We start from the raw sequence: 21,681 nt of genomic DNA on the forward strand, positions 1-21,681 counted from the left end.
AGTCGTGTTTTACTAGTGAACCTCCAAATTAGCTGGGGCATTGAGAAAGAATTTAATTTGGGTGTTGAGTGGAAACCAAGGGTGTATTTCTTTAAAAAGATGAAACCAGTGAGCTGAATGCCTTACACGTGAACATCTGCACAGACGGAAATTCCCAAGATGCCCAGGAGCCCAGCCTTTGCGCAGACTCCAGCACCAGTATTATCTGAAAAGGGGGAAAATTGTTGAAAGAAAGAGAATGAAGACGTTAGCAAATTAGATTTAATTTAGCAAACCAATGCCCTTTTGTAAATGTTTTGACAAGGGGTTGTACATATAATTTCATGTTGCCCAAGATTTCAGCTATACTTGTAAAGAATAATCATATATTAGCTTAAATAAGACTAACAATTCCTGGAAGTACTCTCTGACTCAGTTGATGCCATGGCATTCTGCATTGATGGCATGCCAGTGTGCCTTTACTTGTAAGTACTAATGACCTTATTAAAAAGAAAAATACCTTAACACCTGGGCAATAGAAAGGTAATAAACGCCATTTCTTTTCTTCTTTATCTACCTCCCACTACTCTGAGGAATTTTTCTTGCTGCCTTCACTGTCTGTGATCCAGCCTCTCTTTCATTCTGGCCACTCTTAATACTTGGCCATATTTAGCAATTTTGTGTAAAAATACCAGGAATGACTGCAGTGACATATGTTAACTGGATAAATCAGAGTTTTTATTCCCCATCTGTCAGTCCACTTTGCCTGCTCTTTTTTGGACCAATCTTATCCTAAATTCTGATTGCTCTTTAACCTTTTCGAGAAACAATTGACAAATATATTTGTATATATTTAAAATTTACAATATATTGGGGCTCCCCTGGTGGCACAGTGGTAAACAATCCACCTTCAACGCAGGAATCTCAGGTTCGATCCCTGGGTCAGGAAGATACCCCTGAGAAGGAAATGGCTACCCACTCCAGTATTCTTGCCTGGAAAATCCCGTGGACTCAGGAGCCTGACAGGCTATGGTACACTGGGTTACAAAGAGTCGGACATGATTTAGTGACTAAGCCACCTCCAAAGTGTGCAATATGATAATTTAATATACAGATACATTATAGAAAGTCAAAATAGCACATCCATCACTACCTGTAGTTAACCCTTTTGTGTTTGTGTGGTAGAAATTCTTAATCTCTACTGTCAGCAACTTTCAAGTATACAATACCATATTATTAACCGAGTTACCATGCTGAACTTTGTGTTCAGTTGCTCAGTCATGTCTGACCCCTGGCGACCCTATGGGCTGTAGCCTGCCAGGCTCCTCTGACCATGGGATTTTCCCAGGCAAGAATACTGCAGTGGGTTGCCATTTCCTACTCCAAAGGAATCTTCCCAACTTGTGGATCGAACACAGATGTCCTGTGTCTCCTGCATTCCAGGTGGATTCTTTACCACTGAGCCACTAAGGAAGCCCTATACTATACTTTAGAAAATCCAATAGTTTTTCCTTGGTCCCAAAGGAATCTCTTTTTATTCCATCCTCTATCTTAATGAATTAACTTCTCCACCAGATCATGTGTTCCTTGGGGGCAGAGTTTTACTCATTTCTGTGTCTCCCCCAACATTTAGAAGCATTTCCACACAAGAAAGATATTTAATTCCCCCAATAAACCAAATTGAGTCATGTTTCATGTTTATTTGTATCTCACACAGCACTTAACAGAGTGCCTGACATATTGGAGCAGTCAGAAGATATTTGGTGAAGGAATGATTTATTGGTACTTACGTATCTTATCAGCCACTTCCCCCTGATATAAGGGGACATGTTCGCAAAGCTGCCTGATGGGTGATCCAAACAGGAACCAATCCACGTTTGTGATCAGAGACTTCAGTGGGTTGTACTTGACCCAGATGTATTTGTCAGAGAACATGCTGTTCAAAGCCTAGATCAGTACGACAGAGTGGAATAAGATGAAATAAATCAATACAATCTGGTGTACCTTATTCTAAATTGTGACTTTTTCTCTTTCAAATTATTGAACAGAAGGTGGTCAGGGATCTCAAGATATTATTTCTTCTGACCGCTTGGTCTGTAGAGAAGCCTCATTATTATTATCAATGTTATTTTGCAGCTAATGACAATGAAACCTAGAGAGAGTGAATCCTGTGCCCAATGAGAAGACACAAAAGGAAAATTAAACCTCAGGTTCCTAGCCTCACACAATGTTTGCTTATTCTCACTATATTGTATTTACTTGCACCACTGTGTTATTGGATATTATAACTTCACTCATTTTTCCTCCCAATCATTACTTCCTAAAGCCTTGTTTTAAGAGAACAGCAGTTAGTCCTTTCTACAAAGACACTGGCATTTATGATAGTTTTTAAATTTTTAATTGTTATTTTTACTTTCTAAGGAAATAAGTGGTTTGCCTGAGGACATATATCTAGGGCTGAGCAGAGGCAGCCTTTGTATTATAAGTTCTTACACCTGGGGGCTGCATAGTGGAACTCAAGCTGAGAGATAAATTCCTGCTCTAAAATCAATGAATATGAAAATGCTTTAAAGTGGAGAGTACGTATCCTTATCCCTTACCCTCTTCATTTCTCCATGGACCCCATATTCTCTGGCTCAAGAACAGGGAATACTTAAGGCTACCCCAGACTTACCTTCCTCTCAAAGATGTACCGTTTGAGCTGGTCCAGAGCAGGGATGGCTTTGTGGTCCATCTTCAGGATGTAGCAGGCTCTTCTGGAGAGCACCCTGAGCGCAATGTAGCCCTAAAGCAGCAAGAGCACAGTCACTGCCCCTCCCAGTTCCCTGGGTTCTGAACTTCATGAGTACAGCCCTTCAGGAAAGCTTCAAACACGCACAGTAAGATTTTCAAGCTGCAATCCATTCTATCCGTTTGACTTCTTTTACCGCGTCATTTCACTTTTTCACTTGTCATTTCTGTCTCTAAATTTCTGTAAACTCTTGACGTGTCTCTCACTTTTCACGTTTTGGTTTTGCAGTTTGGGGTTTGAAAGGTTAAGGAGAAATTGTTCTTTGTCTTTCTCTATTGATTTTGTTCTGCCACGTCCTCAATTTGGAGTAAATACTGTGCTTTCAAATATGTTAATTACCAGCCACAAGTTTCCATTTACATTTAAAGTCAAATTAAATAAAATTTAAAGTGTACTTCCTCCATCACATATTTCAAGTGCTCTGTAACCACAAGTGATTAGTAGCTTCCCTATTGGAAAATGCAGATACAGAGCATTTCTACCATTGCAGAAAGTTCCACTGGACAGTACTGCTTTAGAAGATCTCCTCAACATATTCAAACCACCCTCACTCTCCACACATACATATTTCATTGACTCTCCTCTCCCCTCTTCACCATCTTCTCTTCATCTTTTCTCCACCTCAAACCAAGCTGGCTGCATAAGGATGGAATGAAGGAAGTTGGGATTGGAAGAACAATGGAAGGTGAAGAACTTGGAGCCAAAAGGAACCTTCTGGAATATTCATCTGGAGTGGAATTTTCTCTGCATAGTTCCAAATAATTATTCAGCATATAAGATTGTATATAATGCAAATCTTTCTAGTCCCTAATTTTTAGTTCTCACTAATTTCCAGTTCCTAAAATCCAAAAATCCAGAAGCCAAGCCTGATGATAGTGGAGAGACTTATACCAACTTCTCACCATGCTACTTTTTAAAGATACTTTTGGGATTTCCCTGATATCTGCTTAAAAAGAATTTCAGCACAACTCCTTGAAAACTAAGACTTGATGCTTTCAAACGTGTCATGAAACTCCCAATAACAGTGGGACAGAGGCAGGGAGGAGGTTTCTACAAGAAAAGCAAGTTCAAATGCCCAGTGCCATAGACTATGGACTACTTATATCCACAGTGCATAACTCTCTCCATAGATAAAAGCAGGTTTGTCACCCAGGAGGAACAAATGGAAAACAAAAACATAAATGAATGAATCAAGGAGGGAATAAGTTTTCTGAACAGGTTTCTGAGATTTATTGTTAATTCCAGCAAAAGAAACTTGGAAATAGCATAATGTTTTTAAGTTAACATGCTTTAATTCTTCCAAAAGTATAATTTATTTCATATCCTATGTACATAGTTAAATATGTAGCTGTTCAGGATTTCTGCTATTTTGTGACTGCTTGTTTCATGATTGCCCTCTTTCTGCAGAATTTTTTGTATTAGAAGAAGCCCTACTTCACTCACACATTTGAGAAATATTTTTGAGAGCCTGTGTGCCAGGCCTTGCCCTGGGTTTTAGTCACTCTTCTAGGCACTTTCTGAGCCTGTAATGAGCCAGCATCATCATGCTTCCTACCTGAAAAAATCAAGCAAATTTGTATATTTCCTGTCTCATCAATTTTTAAATTAGAAATGGGAAAAGAAGAAGTAAGGAAATTCTGAAAGAATTACAAGGATAGATCCTGGAATTCAAATGCATGATAAATGGTTGTCCCTCCACCCTGTAGGAGTCCATTCTTGAAGAATATAAAATATTGCTGCTTACATGTTTATAGTCAAAAATGGTGGTAGAGGAGCATGATCCTGCGTGGATGTTAATGATGGCAGCATTTTTTTCATTGTCAATTGTCATCGTCTCCTGAATTTGGCCACCTTTGTCAGTTGGGCTGATGATGTTATAAACCTAGATTGACAAAGACATAATGGTGTTTTCACAAACCATGTGCATTTGAAAGGCAACCCTCCCAGCAAAGTAAAGCCTTCTATTGCTTTGAACAAGAGATTGAACATTGAGATGTTCCCACTGGCATCCCAGACCAAAAGCCCATGCTAATATAAGAATGCAAAGCTCTTCCTCTTAGTTCATTGTATTATATATGGGCAAAGCAATGACATCACATGAGAAATGAAATTGACCACATTTTAAAGCAATGGGTTATATTTTTAAGGTATTGTGATTGGAAGAAATAGTCAGCCTCATTGTTTCTGTTATTGGTTATTTCTGGGATTTCATCCCACGCATAGGGCATGTAGACTCTCTACTGTCCTTCAGATTATCTTGTGTCTTCTTTTTCCTCTCCCACTATCTCTAGGATATAATATCTATAGTGAACTAACTCACCTCATTTCCCAAAGATTGTGTCCCAAAGATGGCCAGTGCCACCAGAAATACCACCTGAAAAACAGATCAGTCACATCCATTCATAATAGGGTTGTCATTTGGAGTGGGGTGACACAGGACAAGCACAAATATCTCAGAAAACATACTTAAAGACACTGGGGGGAGGTCATGGATGGTCAACAGTCCATTTCCAAAATGTGCCAATACTCATTCATTTGACATGCATTTGATGAGTTTTTTCCTAATTTTCAGATTAGTTCTCCCTTTGTTACCAAATTCCTGACCCTTCCCAACAACACAACCTTCTAGAAAGAATATGCCAGAAAAATACTTGGGGGAAATACAAGATGCTTTTTGGTGTTAAAAGTAATAATAATAATATTAGTAATAAATTTTTAAAAAATACTTGGGAGAAATGAGCAGTAAGAAAGGGGTCATTTTACTAAGAGGAGGACCCTGGAGGTATTCACACTGGCTTTAGTAGTCAGGCATCAAGTTGTGTTTTTTGGTTTAAAAAATTATTTAATGCCTTGAGATAAAGAGAGTAAGACAGATTTAAAATAGATTCATGGGTGATAAGGGTACCTATGTATTCCTAAGGGAAACTATGAAAATCAGATTGTGGAGGCACAAATAACTTCTGAGGCTGACATCAAAGAAAACATCCACATTCCCATTAGTGATGCCTCGGACATGTGTTAGGCCAGCAGAATGTGAGACTGACCCAGGGGCACTGCTGACATCTTGCTGCAGTTGTACAAGGGTCTCATTCAATATGCTGATCCTGGTTTTGTGTTCCCTGTTCTGAACATCACAGGGCACTGCACTGTCATTGAGACTGCTGATGGAGAGACTCTTCAGAGGGGCAGATGTTTTTAGTACCTGTCAGTGAGGTTTCAGAGAAGGCAATGGCAACCCACTCCAGTACTCTTGCCTGGGAAATCCCATGGACGGAGGAGCCTGGTAGGCCACAGTCCATGGGGTTGCGAAGAGCCGGACATGACTGAGCGACTTCACTTTCACTTTTCACTTTCATGCACTGGGGAAGGAGATGGCAACCCTCTCCAGTATTCTTGCCTGGAGAATTCCAGGGACGGGAGCCTGGTGGGCTGCCATCTATGGGGTCGCACAGAGTCAGACACGACTGACGTGACTTAGCAGCAGCAGCAGCAGTGAGGTTTCCCTACTTCCCTTTGCATCTCATCAGTAATATTTCTGTCCTGGTGACTGGGTAGAATGTCTAACACGGACCTAAGTGCAGATGTCCAATCTGTCTACTCGCATACGGAAAACCTGGGCTCCAAGGCCAGCTCTAGTAACCTCTGACACTCCTAAGTGTTCTGTTTAATGGGTCAAATACAGAAGCTTGAGTTAGATGGGTGGAGGGCTGAGCACCTTAGTGGAATGATTAAAGAGTCAGGAAATGTCCCCTGCCCCCAAATAGCCACCCACCTAACAATGTGATTAATACACCACAGTCCTAGGTGTGCATTTGGGGGTTAGATCTCTCTTGGAAAATCAAGAGATCCTGGGAGAAGGAACTCATTAAATTGTCAGTGTTTGACAGCTTCTGGGGAGGTACTTATATTACTCTCTCCCTCAACAACTCAGTGAGAATAAGGGGTAGAGGCTCCATGCTGCCATAGATCATAGTTCACTGTCTATGGAGCGCTGCCGTGTGAAGCTATGGGAGACTGGGATCAGGGCCGGGATCAGTTGGAGTGGTCACGGCAGGGCTGCTCTGCCATGATTGCTTCTGTATGTGGGGCCTAAGATGGATAGATTTTAAGACTAAACCCTACATTTCCTGGCCTAGGGAAATCATATTCCTCTGTGCCTCAATCTCTTCACCTATAGAATGGGGCAATACTACTCAGTTCAGTGGCTTCCCCAGTAGCTCAGCAGTAAAGAATCCGCCTGCAATGCAGGAAATGCAGGAGACACAGGTTTAATACCTGGGTCAGGAAGACCCCCTAGAGTAAGAAACCCTCTCCAGTATTCTCTCAGGGAGAATCTCAAGGACGGAGGAGCCTGACAGGCTGTGGTCCATAGGGTCGCGTAAGGTTCAGACACAACAGAAGCAAGTGAGCATAGCACACATACACTTGTTGCAGTGGATAGATGAAGTGATTCATGTGAATGTTCAGCATACAGCCTAGTCTGCACTTGGGAAATGGCAGATTTTTTTTTTTTATTATCAATATTATTATTACTTTTGACCATACCTCATGGCATGCAGGATCTTAGTTCCCCAACCAAGGACTGAACTTGTGCCCCTTGCAGCAGAAGCATGGAGCCTTAACTACTTCACCACCAGGAAAGTCCCTGATATTATTATTTTCAAATGACTATTTCCCTTTTAGATGGTAAGTATAGTTATCCTAAAATGCCTATATTCCCTCAAAATTTCACAATAAGGAATTATTATTATTAAAATATTACAAATTAAAATTCCCTAGCTATTTTCCATTTTTTCTTTGTATTTTCTTAGTAAACATCTCAAGAAACAAAGAACAAATAATTATGGACTAATTAGTATTTGACATTATTCCTGCCAAAGACAGCATTAATTCAATCAAGAAAATTAGAAGCATGCAGTATTTGTCTAAGACCCCTGAAAACCAGCACATATTGGATGTGAACATTCTCTGCAAGCAGTTACCATAAGAGTATAAAGAAGCATAAACAAATACTCACAAGGATTTTCATTTTGCCTGAAAAGAAGCTGCTGGAGCAAGTGAGGCTGCCCAGTGCAACTTCTACCTTTATATCAGATTTCAGGTGCAGAAATCTCTGTCCAGAAGGATCACTTTGAAAAAGGCCATGTTCCTATCAATGCCACACCCCAGCAAACTCCTTTATCAGGATTAAGACCCAACCACATAACATAATATCAGAGAAGTTGATTACTCAATAGTGAAAATTTGCCACTTGGTCACTCTGTAAATATCACCACTTATCTATTCTGTGTTGCATTTGTGATTTCAATGTCCACCCTTTAAAAGCATTGCAAGATCCTTGTCCTACACAAACATCTCATGGTCATCTATACTAATACTATATTCCTAAATCTCACCTGATGGTAAAGTCCACCCTTAAGACATTAGTTGGGCCCCTACTCAGCGTCTTTTCATCCCTGCCTGTTGAATTTTTCCATCTAAGAGTTGGATATGAGACTAGAGCTGAGGGTAGTGTCTGGGGACATGTTGTAAGAAAAAGCCATCTTATGACTTTTTTTCTCCTCTCCTTCAGATTTGGTGCCAATTTCCAGAAATCCATGAAGAACAAGTCTCAGAGATCCCTCTGCCCAATTACCAGCATTAAGCAATTTTTTATGTTGAAACATTACCTAAAACTCCATCACAACTATGACATATAGTTCTTGCTATCTTGATATACACTGAGAAATTCTCAGACTAAAAAATTAGAGAGAATAAAGATTAAAGCAAGTAATTTTTATAATTCTGCCATCAGAAATGGCTAGCTAGTATTAGGGTGGGATCTTGAACTCAAATGTGGGAAAATACAAAAGCAAATAGCACCTGTAAATGGCAGAATTGTCCAATATGGAAAATTACTACAGTGAGCAAAGAAAAAACATAAATGATGTTCTTGTTCTAGAGCTGGAATGACTTCTTAGCCAGTAACTATTTAAAGCTTGCGCTTTTAAAAAGCAGACATTTGGGCAATTTGGGAGTTACCTAGCTCATAGGAATTCCCCTACCTTGGCTGTTCAGCTGCATTGGATGTAAAATGGGCTTTTCATTTAATCTAAGATAGCAACAGCAAGAAGGATTACAGTACATCTGCAATTTTCTCCCATATCTGGCTCCAAAAATCCCCCCTAAAATCACACAATAGATATTAGAATTAGAGGTATTACACTCTACCCTTTAATGTGTCCTCTGTCCCCTCAAGAGTTCTGAGTCTCTTTGTCTAATAATGACAATAGTTAAATTAATTGGGGCTTCCCTGGTTGCTCAGGATGGTTAAGAATCTGTCTGCAATGCAGGAGACACCTATTCAATCCCTGGGTTGGGAAGATCCCTTGGAGTAGGAAATGGCAACCCACTCCAGTATTCTTACCTGGGAAATCACATGGACAGAGGAGCCTTGTGGGCTACAGTCCATGGGGTCACAAAGAGTCAGACATGGCTAACACTTTGACTTTAGTATTAATGGAGCACCTAATATGTTCTATCACTTCCTAAGAACTTTGCATATATTAATTCATTTGGTACTCACAACAATCTTATGGGTTACTTTCTAATCATGTTTCATTTTACAAATAAGAAAACTAGGGTACAGAGAACTCAACTTTTAAGGAGGCAAGTGGGGGTCAGAGCACAATCTGACATCACGTTGTGTCACCAGAGTCCACACTGGTAACAAGCGCTGTCTGTCCTCTCTGAGTGGGTGCTAAGTGTAACTTCTTGCCTTTCTGAGATGGAGGCATTAGCAAGGAGCCTTGTGATTCCAGAAAGTTTCTTGACAAAAAGATAGACTTGGAAATAGGCCTAACCCACAACCCAAGGGTAAAAAATTTAAACAGGGTGAATGAGACACTGTACTTACAAAAGCTATTATAAATAAAATCCAAGACTCAACTGCCTAGCTCCCCACTGAGAATGTGAAGTTGCCAACATGGAAGGGTCTCCTGCTGGCCTTACCTACACCTTGGACTCTTCTTCAGTGGGTCCAAAAAGGGGCGCAACCATGTGGACTCTTAAACTTCCCTGGGTGATTCTAATTGAAAGAGCTGTTTCAAATCCTGTCCAAACCCCTCCTGAGGAAAATAGGATTCAAATAGGTTAAGAAACTTGGCCAAGATCATATATAGATACAGTTAGTGGAAAAGATAAGACTTTTTCTTGCTATTTTATTGTTCAAACTAAACAGTAAATCCTCTTCCTTACTGATTTTGTTAGCTTTCCTTATGTAAGTTTGAGCCTATTTTAACTATTACCTTTTTTATGACACCTACATCCCCTATTTTTGCAATTTTTCTTTCACTCTCTCACACACACACATGAACATAATTCTGTAACTCTTTTTTAATTTGCCAGGCATTTATGTTTGGATATACAATAATATATGAGAGTCAATACATCTAAAACAAAAGTTCCTACATTTTTTCCCTCAAAGCAGCCTTTTTTCTGGACATTGTTATTTCTGCTAACAATTTCCCTCAGGTGTTCAGGCTCACCTTGAGGTTATCCTTGCTTTTTCTGCCATTTTCCTCTGTAATGCCTTGCCCATTTGTGTCTTTCTTTTCAATCTATGAGTTTTAGCTCATAGATTTTCTCACTCTCACCACCACACACTGCCCCTGTCGCAATGACTTTAAGTAACCAGAATTGCTACAGTAGCTGCTATAACAAGAAACACTTAAATCTCAGTGATTTGACAACATAAACTTTTATTTCTCATTCACATAAAGGCCAATACAGGTGACTTCCTGGACAATGGCTCTCCTGCAACAGATGACTTATGGCTTCCAGCTTCTTTCTTATGTAGCTTCCCCATCTTGAAATGTAGTTTCATGGTTATCCTGGCATCAACAAACCAGCAGTTGAGAGTTTAGATCAACAGCATGATGAAAACACATCTTCTTTTAGCTTCTTTAGAATGAAAATGACCACATCCATTCATTATCCATTAGTAAGGACCAGCCACAGTACATATCTAGATGTGAGGGAAATGAAGCTTAGCTCTGTGCCAAAAAGAGGAAGCCAGTCTTTGGGCATTGTCTTCTTGTTTCCAGACTTTCCATTGTTCCATCCTCAAAACCAATTAATTCAAGACTTAAAGGCACCACATTGCTTAAGTCGCTCTTGTGTTCAAAGACTTTCTAAAATTCTCCAGAAACTGTAGGCTTTTGTAGAAATTGAAAACTATTAGCTTGACATTTAACTCACTATTATAGCCTCATTGCAAACTAAATTTCTCAAGTGGTATGAGTGAGAAATATTTGAAATGAAGAAGAGAGGATGTGGTTATAGAGATAGAGAGATGTTCATGTAGTCAATTGCCACAAAAGACACTCAACTTTACTTTCCTGTCCTTTCCCTCCATGTCTTAGGCTCCCCACCTTTCACCATGCTATTTTCTTTTCATATTACCTTTATCTACTTTGTCTCTCTTTCTTCTTTCCTTCCTTCTTTTATTTCTCTTCTTCCTTCTGTTCTTAATGACAGTCTCTCTTATGAAAGTCACCAAATAAATATTCTGAAATGGATAGAAGAATGAATCAGACCCGATGAGTATCTGTTCTTAGAGCTTGCTATCATAAACATAAATAACTATTAAAATATAGTAGGTGTTATGCACACTGTTATATATAAAATAGATAACCAAAAATGACCTACTGTATAGCACAGGGAACTATACTCAGTATTTTGTAGTAACCTACATGCAAAAAGACTCTGAAAAAGAATATATATATACACACACACACACACACACACATATATGTGTATATATATATATGAAACACTCTTGTTGTATATTTGAAACTAACACAATATTGTAAGTCAACTATACTTCAATTAAAAAATAATAATCAAGAAATATATAGTAGATGTTAAGTATCAGAAAAGAAACACAAGTAATTTGCAGCAACATGTACAGACCTAGAGATTGCCCTATTGAGTGATGTAAGTCAAACAGAGAAAGGCAAGGATCATATGGTATTGCTTAAACATAGAAACTTAAAAAAGAGTACAAATGAACCAATTTACAAAACAGAAATTGAGTCACAGATGTAGATTTAGTCTCAACTTATGAAACATTTTACAAATCCACAGGTTATAAAATGAACACATGGAACATGTCTTTAGGGCCAAAGACATGATTAGAGGGAACAAAACAATAGGAGGTGCTTAGAGTTACAGCTTCTGACACATCTTACCCAAATTTGAATTGTCTAGGTGTTCCAGCTACTCACTGTGTGTTCTTTGCCAAGTTGTTTAATCTCTCTGTGCCTCGATATCTTCATCTGTAAAGAAAGGGTAATAAAAGCATCTCCTCACAGGGGTACCATGAAGATTAAACGAGGGCACACATATAAAGCACATAGTAGAGTAGCAGACACAGTAGGTTCTTAATAAATGTTAGCTAATATTATGGTCACTGTTTATTATTCACATACACATTCAGTCTTGTTAGTTATTAAGAAATTGCAAATCAATAATTTAATAAGAAACCATTTACTTCTTTTAGTGAGTGTAAGGTGAAAAAAGTTCCATCTTCTGGTTGAAGCCTTTGTAACTACCCCAGCTTAAAGAACTCACGCTCCTCTGAATGCTTTGTCTATATTGCTCGTTTGAAAAAGCTACAAGGCACAAAAGAAAAGCTCCTGGATTTCATGAAAACATCATTCCATTTTTTAGCTGCCATGAGACCTTTGACAAGTTGCAGAGCCTCTCGGTAAGAAGATGGCCCTCATAGAGGAAGTGGGCTCTCACAGATTATGAATCTGTTGGATTTATGAGCCTCTAGAACTATGAGAAATAAATATGTATTGTTTATAAGCCACCAAGTCTGAATGCCTAAGACAATCAGAGAAGGAATAAAGAAGGTAAAATTAAATCTTTTTCCTTATTCTTAATTGATCTGATAGATGTAATGCACACTATGGATTTTGGGTGGTAATGATCTGTCAGTAGAGGTTCATCAATTGTAACAAATGTGCCTTTCCTTTCAGTGTTGCTGAGGGAGGCTATATATGTATGGGGGCAAGGAAGATACAGGAATTCCACTCAATTTTAATGCCAACTTTAAACTTATCTTTTTAAAAAACTGTTTTAAAAAATGAAGAAGTTAAAAAAAGGAAAGAAAAAAAACAAATGCAACAAATACAAAATAGTTTCAAACATATTAGATATTAACCCAATTATTTCAATAATTACTTTAAATATGAATGATGTAAATACACCAAGTAAAAAAGAGATTGTCAAAGTGGATCAGAAAAACAAGACCCAATTATATGTTATGTTCAAGAAACTCACTTTAAATATAAAGATACAGATTATATATTAAAATACAGTTTAAAGTAAAGGAGTAAAGAAATACATACCATCTAACACTAATTTTTAAAAGTTTGAGTATCTATATTAATTTTAGATAAAGCAGGCTTCAAAAAAAAATTATTCAAGATAAAGTGGGCAATAACAGCATGATAAAGTAGTCAATTCTTTGATTTATTTTAGGGTAAGCCATGAAATTCTACACAATGAATAGTATCTACATTTCTAAAATATACATATCTATTTACATATCCCCTTAAATATGTGCCTATATGAAGAGAGTAAATCAAATTTAAAGGTGTGTTAATTATTTTTAAAAATGAGTGATTGCCTTTTTAGAGAAACACCCATGGAAACTAACACCAATTAAAATATTATTTTTCTGGGAGGAGCGCAAGGAACTTATAGGTGTGGCAAAGAGAAAAGAGCCTTCACACATGCAGGGAAGTATGAGGCTGACATACCTGAGCTCAGAGCCCAGGGAGAAAGGGAATTTTCACATGGGTATCAGTGAGGATTAAATCCCTAGAATATCTGTCTCAAGCTTCAGTTCAGTTCAGTTCACTTCAGTCACTCAGTCGTGTCTGACTTTGTGCAACCCCATGAACCGCAGCACGCCAGGCCTCCCTGTCCATCACCAACTCCCGGAGTCCACCCAAACTCATGTCCATCGAGTCGGTGATACCATCCAGCCATCTCATCCTCTGTCGTCCCCTTCTCCTCCTGCCCCCAATCCCTCCCAGCATCAGAGTCTTTTCCAATGAGTCAACTCTTCGCATGAGGTGGCCAAAGTATTGGAGTTTCAGCTTTAGCATCAGTACTTCCAATGAACATCCAGGACTGATCTCCTTTAGAATGGACTGGTTGGATGTCCTTGCAGTCCAAGGGACTCTCAGGAGTCTTCTCCAACACCACAGTTCAAAAGCATCAATTCTTTGACGCTCAGCTTTCTTCACAGTCCAACTCTCACATTCATACATGACTACTGGAAAAACCATAGCCTTGACTAGATGGACCTTTGTTGGCAAAGTAATGTCTCTGCTTTTTAATATGCTACCTAGGTTGGTCATAACTTTCCTACCAAGGAGTAAGGGTCTCTTAATTTCATGGCTGCAATCACCATCTGCAGTGATTTTGGAGCCCCCAAAAAATAAAGTCTGACACTGTTTCCACTGTTTCCTCATCTATTTCTCATGAAGTGATGGGGCCAGATGCCATGATCTTAGTTTTCTGAGCTTAGTGTGTAGTCAATTGTCAGTTCTTGATAAGTGGAATAATTCTGACTCAACTATTCTCTATTGAAATCCAATTAAATAGGAGATTTCATAACTATAAAGAGGAATCTGAGAGTATTAAGAATGTTGTAAGGTGATTCTCACAGCTATGGAACTCCCCCAGTTCACACCACCTGGCTCTGCTGCTCCCCTAGGCTGACACTTGGTTCCTAGGTATCTAGACCCAGACTGCCCCACAGGTCTTGACCAAAGGTCCATCTTCTGTATGAAGCCTCCATAACTATTCCAGCTTAAAGAGGACACACTCCTCTGAATATTTTGTCTCTACTGCTCATTTGGAAAAACTGCAAGGCGTAAAAGAAAAGAATATAGGCTTCTGAGTTTCATGAAAGGATTATTCCATTTTTAACTGCCATGTGACCTTGGATAAGCTCAAAGCCTCCCAGAACCTTCCTCTTACCTTACTTTGATATATCCATGTTATGTGTATGTGTTGTCTCCTTACAGAGCCAGATATGCAATCTGTGAAGCCCAGGGCAAAATGAAAATATGGGACCTCTTGCTCAAGAAACAGAAAACCACCACAATTTTGTAAAGTAATTAGCCTCCAATTAAAATAAATAAATACATTTTTAAAAAAGAAAAAAAAAAGCTTTTTCCTTTCTTCCATAGTTTCTCTCTTTCTCTCAACCTATGATGGTGTTTTTGATTTGATAGTTAATGTCACAATCTCTCAGGCATGGGGATAGTTGGAAGTAATTGCAAATCCTCAGAGGCACCCGGGGCCCCTCACTATGACTCAGCATGCAGGTGTACCTGTCTGACCTTGATCATGTCTGCATTTGCACCCAGACTCCACAGTAGAGGTAGAGGAGTGGGAGGTGGAGAGACCATCCAGGAAGCTGGGGAGAAGCAGGAATTGGGACAACCCATGAACCACACCTCCTTATTTAACTTATATGCAGAGTACATCATGAGAAATGCTGGGCTGTAAGAAGCACAAGCTGGAATCAAGATTGCCTGGAGAAATATCAATAACCTCAGATATGCAGATGACACCACCCTTATGGCAGAAAGTGAAGAGGAACTAAAAAGCCTCTTGATGAAAGTGAAAGTGGAGAGTGAAAAAGTTGGCTTAAAGCTCAATATTCAGAAAATGAAGATCATGGCATCCGGTCCCATCACTTCATGGCAGATAGATGGGGAAACAGTGGAAACAGTGTCAGACTTTATTTTTCTGGGCTCCAAAATCACTGCAGATGGTGACTGCAGCCATGAAATTAAAAGACACTTACTCCTTGGAAGGAAAGTTATGACCAACCTAGATAGCATATTCAAGAGCAGAGACATTACTTTGCCAACAAAGGTCCGTCTAGTCAAGGGTATGTTTTTTCCAGGGGTCATGTATGGATGTGAGAGTTGGACTGTGAAGAAGGCTGAGCACCGAAGAATCAATGCTTTTGAACTGTGGTGTTGGAGAAGACTCTTGAGAGTCCCTTGGACTACAAGGAGATCCAACCAGTCCATTCTGAAGGAGATCAGCCCTGGGATTTCTTTGGAGGGAATGATGCTAAAGCTGAAACTCCAGTACTTTGTCCACCTCATGTGAAGAGTTGACTCATTGGAAAAGACCCTGATGCTAGGAGGAATTGGGGGCAGGAGGAGAAAGGGATGACAGAGGATGAGATGGCTGGATAGCATCACTGACTTCAATTAACGTGAGTCTGAGTGAACTCCGGGAGTTGTTGATGGACAGGGAGGCCTGGCATGCTGTGATTCATGGGGTCACAAAGAGTTGGACATGACTGAGCGACTGAACTGAACTGAACTGAACTGAACTGTTGAGCCACAAATCCAAGCCCCCAGGTAGCATGCTGCATTGTCTCATTAGACTCTACTTACAAAACACAAATTCAAAAATGTAATTAACAATAATTTCAAGTTGGCAACTTCAAAATGTTAAGTTTGGGGCCCTCTTCTGAGCATGAGTCCTGCATGGGTACTATAGTGATCACATGTCCAAAAAACCAATCCTGCCCTTGGACAGATTTCAGGATCTTGGAGTGTGAGCACTTGTTTTATATCTTTGAATCTTCTATAGCACTTGTGTTTAACTGGTTCATTGCATTAGCTTGTTAATTAACATGATTAATTAACATGGTTAATTGATTACTTTTCAATATGAGAAAATGAGCAAAGAATTGTAGGTCTGGGCAGTAAATGAAAAAACTTCCCAGGCTGGATGAGGGGCATTGAGTCTTTATTTAAATGCAGTTGGCCCCCTGAAGAAAAAATACATTCCAGAATAAATCCCAGTGGATACACTCTATTAAGCATTTCCAGGAATTGGAGACTGGGGGTGTGGGTAGAATGAGTACGTAATTGAATAAACATGGAGCTCAGTATTCCCTGAAGCACCTCTGAGTATCCAGCTTCTTCCTCTGAGGATGTATGCTTCCAGACCTGAACAGATTACACACATGTGTGTGTTTTCTATCTGGGATGCAGAAAAGAAAACCAGTTTAGATCAGTCACCCTGCAGAACATTCAATGATCCACAAAATCATGTTTCACTGTTCAGTCTTAGGGCAAGTCCTTCGCTTTGGCTCTTCTGCCAGGGAAGTCATGGGGATAGTTCAGTGTAAGGGCCATGGGGTCCTCACAAAACCTGGGCTCCGGGTGTGACCCTCACAGCTGTGCTACTTTTGGTTCTCATCACTTAGAATCTGATTTTCATCTTCCAGTGTTCACTTCGATCCTTTCCAGGCCTGACTGCTATGGCTGAAGGAACATACCATCAGCATGAGCTTTCACACCACTTTCTCTAAATTGCTTCAATATGAGCAATCAACAAGGAATGTGCTATTACTTCTGAATTACCTGTAAATAATTATAAAGCAGCACGGTATCATCACTTTGTTTCTATTCTTCAAGCAGGCACATTTTCTCCAACTCCTTTTCAGAATAAAAGTACTTTGATTTGATTACTCTTTATAGTGATGAAAAATGAAGTTATTAATCAATATTCCCTTTATCTCTACTTTCATATGTTTTATAGAAATGATGTCATCACTCAAGAGACCTTCTTTTAGCAAGATGTTTCCAAATCCTGTTCACAGCACTTTAACGCTCAAGGTTAGTGACCAATTGGAGTCATAATGTGTCACTGGTTGTCTCTGAGGGGTTCCAGAGGTTTGGCAGATGTGATTGGGCAGACATACAGGCAGCAACAGAAAGGCAGCATTATATAGATTTTGGCAGGCAATGGTCCTAGAGGAAATAACAAAAAGAGAAGGCTCTGTGATGCCATAAGAAAGAGCTTCCTCCATGTTGCTGTAATTTGAAAAGAATTTCTCTCCTATACAAAAAAACAACTATGTAATAAGCATGGATTTTCTGGAATTGGAAGCTTTCTAGTAATAATTATTAACATGCTGTTCTACATGTCCTTATTGCTATTTTTTCAGATGTGTCATTCCTGGCCAGAAATACATATGGAAGATTCAATAGGAGTACATCACGGTTAAAAGCCCTGGGAGCTGTAATCACAGGGACTGTTATTAGAGTCTTAGATGCAAACTGGTAAACCAAGATTGTGGGAGGGGGCAGAAGTCCCCTCCACTCCCCACCTCCAGGTGACGAAGGGTGCTCAGATCTCACAATCAACCATCTGATGTGGGACCATCACAGACTGGTGTTCAGCAAGAAAACAGAGGCAGAGAGACCGAGACAGAATCTCAGCATGAAGGGGATTCCCCTCTCCAGCAAAGACAGTATAGTGTGAAGTCACAGGGGTTAAAGGCCAACTGAGTCCTAAATATCAGAAAATGGGAGAGAAGGAAAGGGAAGATGAGATTCTTTCGGGCTTCCTAGGTGTTGAGGGCAGCCCCTCTATGTACCTACACCAGAGCAGGAATCTTGAATGAGGATATTTAATGATGAAAAATTGCCCTGTAAGTAAACATCCCTTTCACTCAGAGAAAGAGAAGGGAAATAGAAGTCTGATTTATGCAGAACAGCTCTGAAAGGTCCTCCGGATCTGTGGTCTGACCATATCGCACTCATATCGCACCCCTGTTTGATCCACACAAAGAGAGCTTCCACCCAGCTGGACATACAGGGTGTGGGGTGACGTGAGGTCCTGGGTGTGTGTGCTGTGAGATAAAACAGGGCCTTATTCTTGGCATGGCCCAGCATTGAGCTCTGTGGGCAGAGGAGGTTTTATTTACGCAGCGGCTGGTTTGCCCCACACTGACCTTGGGCACTGGGGTCACACCATCTCCCGAGACTCCCTTGCTGTGTTACCATAGCCAGTGCAAGGCAGTACCTATCTAGCTGCCTCCAAAAATCAGAAATGAATAAATATTGTGTATCTTTTACCTTCTAGCTTGAACATCTCCTTTCAGTTTGTGTTTGTCACTCAATCGTGTCTGACTCTTTGCGACCCTGTGGACTGTAGCCTGCCAGGCTCCTCTGTCCATGGAATTCTCCAGGCAAGAATACTGGAGTAGGTTGCCATCTCCTTCTCCAGGGGATCTTCCTGACCCAGGGACTGAACTTGGGTCTCTTGCACTGCAGGCAGATTCTTTACTGTTTGAGCCACCAGGGAAGCCTCTCCCTTTTCTAATTCTAAATTTTAAAATGGGCCTGAAAGTGAAAGTCGCTTGGTCGCATCCCACTCTTTGGGACCCCATGGATATAGTCCGTGGAATTCTCCAGGCCAGAATACTGGAGTGGGTAGCTTATCTCTTCTCCAGGAGATCTTCCCAACCCAGGGGTCGAACCTAGGTTTCCCACATTGCAGGCAGATTCTTTACCAGCTGAGCCACGCGGGAAGCCCAAAATGGGCCTATGGAGCATCATATATGTGTCATATATATTCTAGGTTCTATGGAGGTGACAAAAACACCTGTTTTTCTCTCAAGGGAAGACAAGAAACATATAAAACATAGCTCTCAGAATGGAAGGGAGCAAGATACTTGCTCATGCACGTGGCTTGTAGGATCTCAGTTCCCCTATCAGGGATTGGACCTGGGTCCTCAGCAGTGAGGGTGCAGAGTCCTAACCACTGGACTGCCAGGGAATTCCCACTTCCCTAAGACTTTTGGATGAGACTAGTGTTGGGGTCAGAGTTGACCCCTCCCCACACACATACAGGTGTGGGGTGAGGTGAGTATATTTCATACATACTACACTGATAGCTCAGTTGGTAAAGAAGCCACCTGCAATGCAAGAGACCCCAGTTCGATTCCTGAGTCAGGAAGATCCCCTGGAGAAGGGAACAGCTACCCACTCCAGTATTCTGGCCTGGAGAATTCCATGGACTGTATAGTCCGTGGGGTCGCAAAGAGTTGGACACAACTGGGCGCCTTTCACTTTCACTTTCACACAAAGTATGGGCTTCCCTGGTAGCTCAGCTGGTAAAGAATCCACCTGCAATGCAGGAGACCCCAGTTCGATTCCTGGGTTAGGAAGACCCCCTGGAGAAGGGATAGGCTACCACTCCAGTATTCATGGGCTTCCCTGGTGGCTCAGACAATAAAAAATCCACCTGCAATGTGGGAGACCTGGGTTCGATCCCTGGGTTGGGAAGATCCCCTGGAGGAGGGCTTGGCAACCCACTCCAGTATTCTTGCCTGGAGAATTCCATGGACAGAGGAGCCTGGTGGGCTACAGTCCGTGGAGTCGCAAAAAGTTGGACATGACTGAGTGACTAAGCACAGCACAGCACACACAAAGTACAGAGGAAGAGATTCTTCTGATTTTTCAGGCCACTGAAATACAATATTATATGAAGGATGAATTATTGTCAAATCCAAGATGCATCCTCAGAGGCAGCACAATTGTCTCCCTAAGGAAGTTGCCTCCCAGGAACGTTAATAGCTATTATGAAAAATAAATCAATAAAAGAAAAAAGGAAAACCAGGTTCTGTGGTCAGTTAAGTTTAGGAGAATCTGGATGAAACAATGCGACAGAGATTTCTCCTCCACAAAATCCTCAGCACGTTTGATAGGTGAATGTGAGTTGTCAGTCCCTAAGAGGGAGATTATTGAACCCTGAACTCTAGTTAGCTAGTTAACTAATTACTCACTGTGGAGCATCTTCCAGACCAGCATTCCATAGCCCCAGAGGAAAATATGTCAACCTCCAATCCTTTGTAAGATATGACACACAAAACATATCCTAGGTACTGCAGCCATGTACCAAAGTGACTACACATGGCTGAGTGTACAGACACCGTGCTGTCCCCGCTGACTTTGAAGTCACATGACAGCACGTGAAGAAGATGAAACCTCTTCACAGATCTCTGCCTCTATCCCAGGCTTCCTGATCTTCTGCAGTTAAAGAGAAAGTTTGGAAAAGATTAGTGAACATATTAAAAACATAAAATCTTACCACAGCTACACTAAATCACTCAAGCCAACATTCTGAAAGAGATGTGGATAGTGATCAAGCTTTATAACCACATAACCCAGTCCTGTGATTGCAGTCCATATATAGAAAGATAGCTATGGGCTCAGGAAGGTTTCCCAAGGGAAAATTTATAGATCAGTGATTCATGATGTATAGTTTTTCTCTTCAGTAATTTAATTTACTAACTTCCATTTGTAAGAGAGAGCAAGAAAAAAAAATTAAGACTTTAATTCACCTCCAAGATTGTTTTGAGCATTTACTTGTTTGTCCAAGTGACAATATCTACTCTCTGCTTCTGATGAACACATCAAAAAAAGATTATGTTAACATCATTTCTGAAAATTTAATTATCTAAAAACAAGTCAAAGGACAAGAATTCCTTTTAGAGCTCCAGGGAAAAAGAAAAAGATTTAGTCCCAGGATATGGAGAAGACGTAATGGAGGCAGTGATATTTGAGCTGAGCCTGGAAAATGAATAACAATTACCAGTTAGAGATAAAGGCAAGGGTTGGCACTCCAGGGTGAAGGAACAGCATGTATGAAGGCAGAGAGGTATGAACCATCCTGAATGTTTCCACTAGAGTGAGAACCCTGGTGTAGCTCAAATACAGATTTTTAGCATAGAGTGACAGATACAGCAGGAGAGGCTTTGGAAATCTTATTAAAAAGGGCCCTCTGTGCCATTCCAATGAGCTTAAAGTTTATCTTGTAGGTTGCCAGTGAAAATTTTAAAGCATAGTAGTCAGTTTACTTAAATACTTTAGAAAAACAGCCTTCGGGAAAACGGAGAAAATGCCCTGGAATATGAGACTGATAACCAGAGCTATCAATTACATCACTGTTGTAAAAGTCCAGGTGAACAAATCTGTGGACAAAGCCAGGGTTGAGAGCCAATTCTAAGATGAAATGACAAG

At 40.3% G+C, this 21,681-nt stretch overlaps 1 protein-coding gene across 1 annotated transcript; it reads right to left on the reverse strand.

Moving 5' to 3' along the window:
- Positions 1-7,799, reverse strand: GKN2 (gastrokine 2). The gene is made up of 6 exons (XM_055539133.1): positions 7,788-7,799; positions 5,091-5,144; positions 4,515-4,652; positions 2,654-2,764; positions 1,770-1,926; positions 1-205 (listed from the first exon to the last, which is right to left on the reverse strand). The coding sequence occupies exons 1-6, from the start codon at positions 7,797-7,799 to the stop codon at positions 123-125; spliced, it is 555 nt and encodes a 184-aa protein (XP_055395108.1). The 3' UTR covers positions 1-122.
- Positions 7,800-21,681: the final 13,882 nt, after the last annotated feature.

Source organism: Bubalus kerabau, chromosome 11 (assembly GCF_029407905.1).
Source record: "Bubalus kerabau isolate K-KA32 ecotype Philippines breed swamp buffalo chromosome 11, PCC_UOA_SB_1v2, whole genome shotgun sequence".
Lineage (NCBI taxonomy): Eukaryota > Metazoa > Chordata > Mammalia > Artiodactyla > Bovidae > Bubalus > Bubalus kerabau.

Bases quoted from the DNA above. Each gene is read 5' to 3' on its own strand.
- GKN2 (XM_055539133.1), bottom strand. The intron at 4,653-5,090 runs GTGAGTTAGTTC...TTGTCAATCTAG, and splicing joins CACAATCTTTGGGAAATGAG to GTTTATAACATCATCAGCCC. The intron at 206-1,769 runs GTAAGTACCAAT...CCCCCTTTTCAG, and splicing joins GGAAGTGGCTGATAAGATAC to ATAATACTGGTGCTGGAGTC.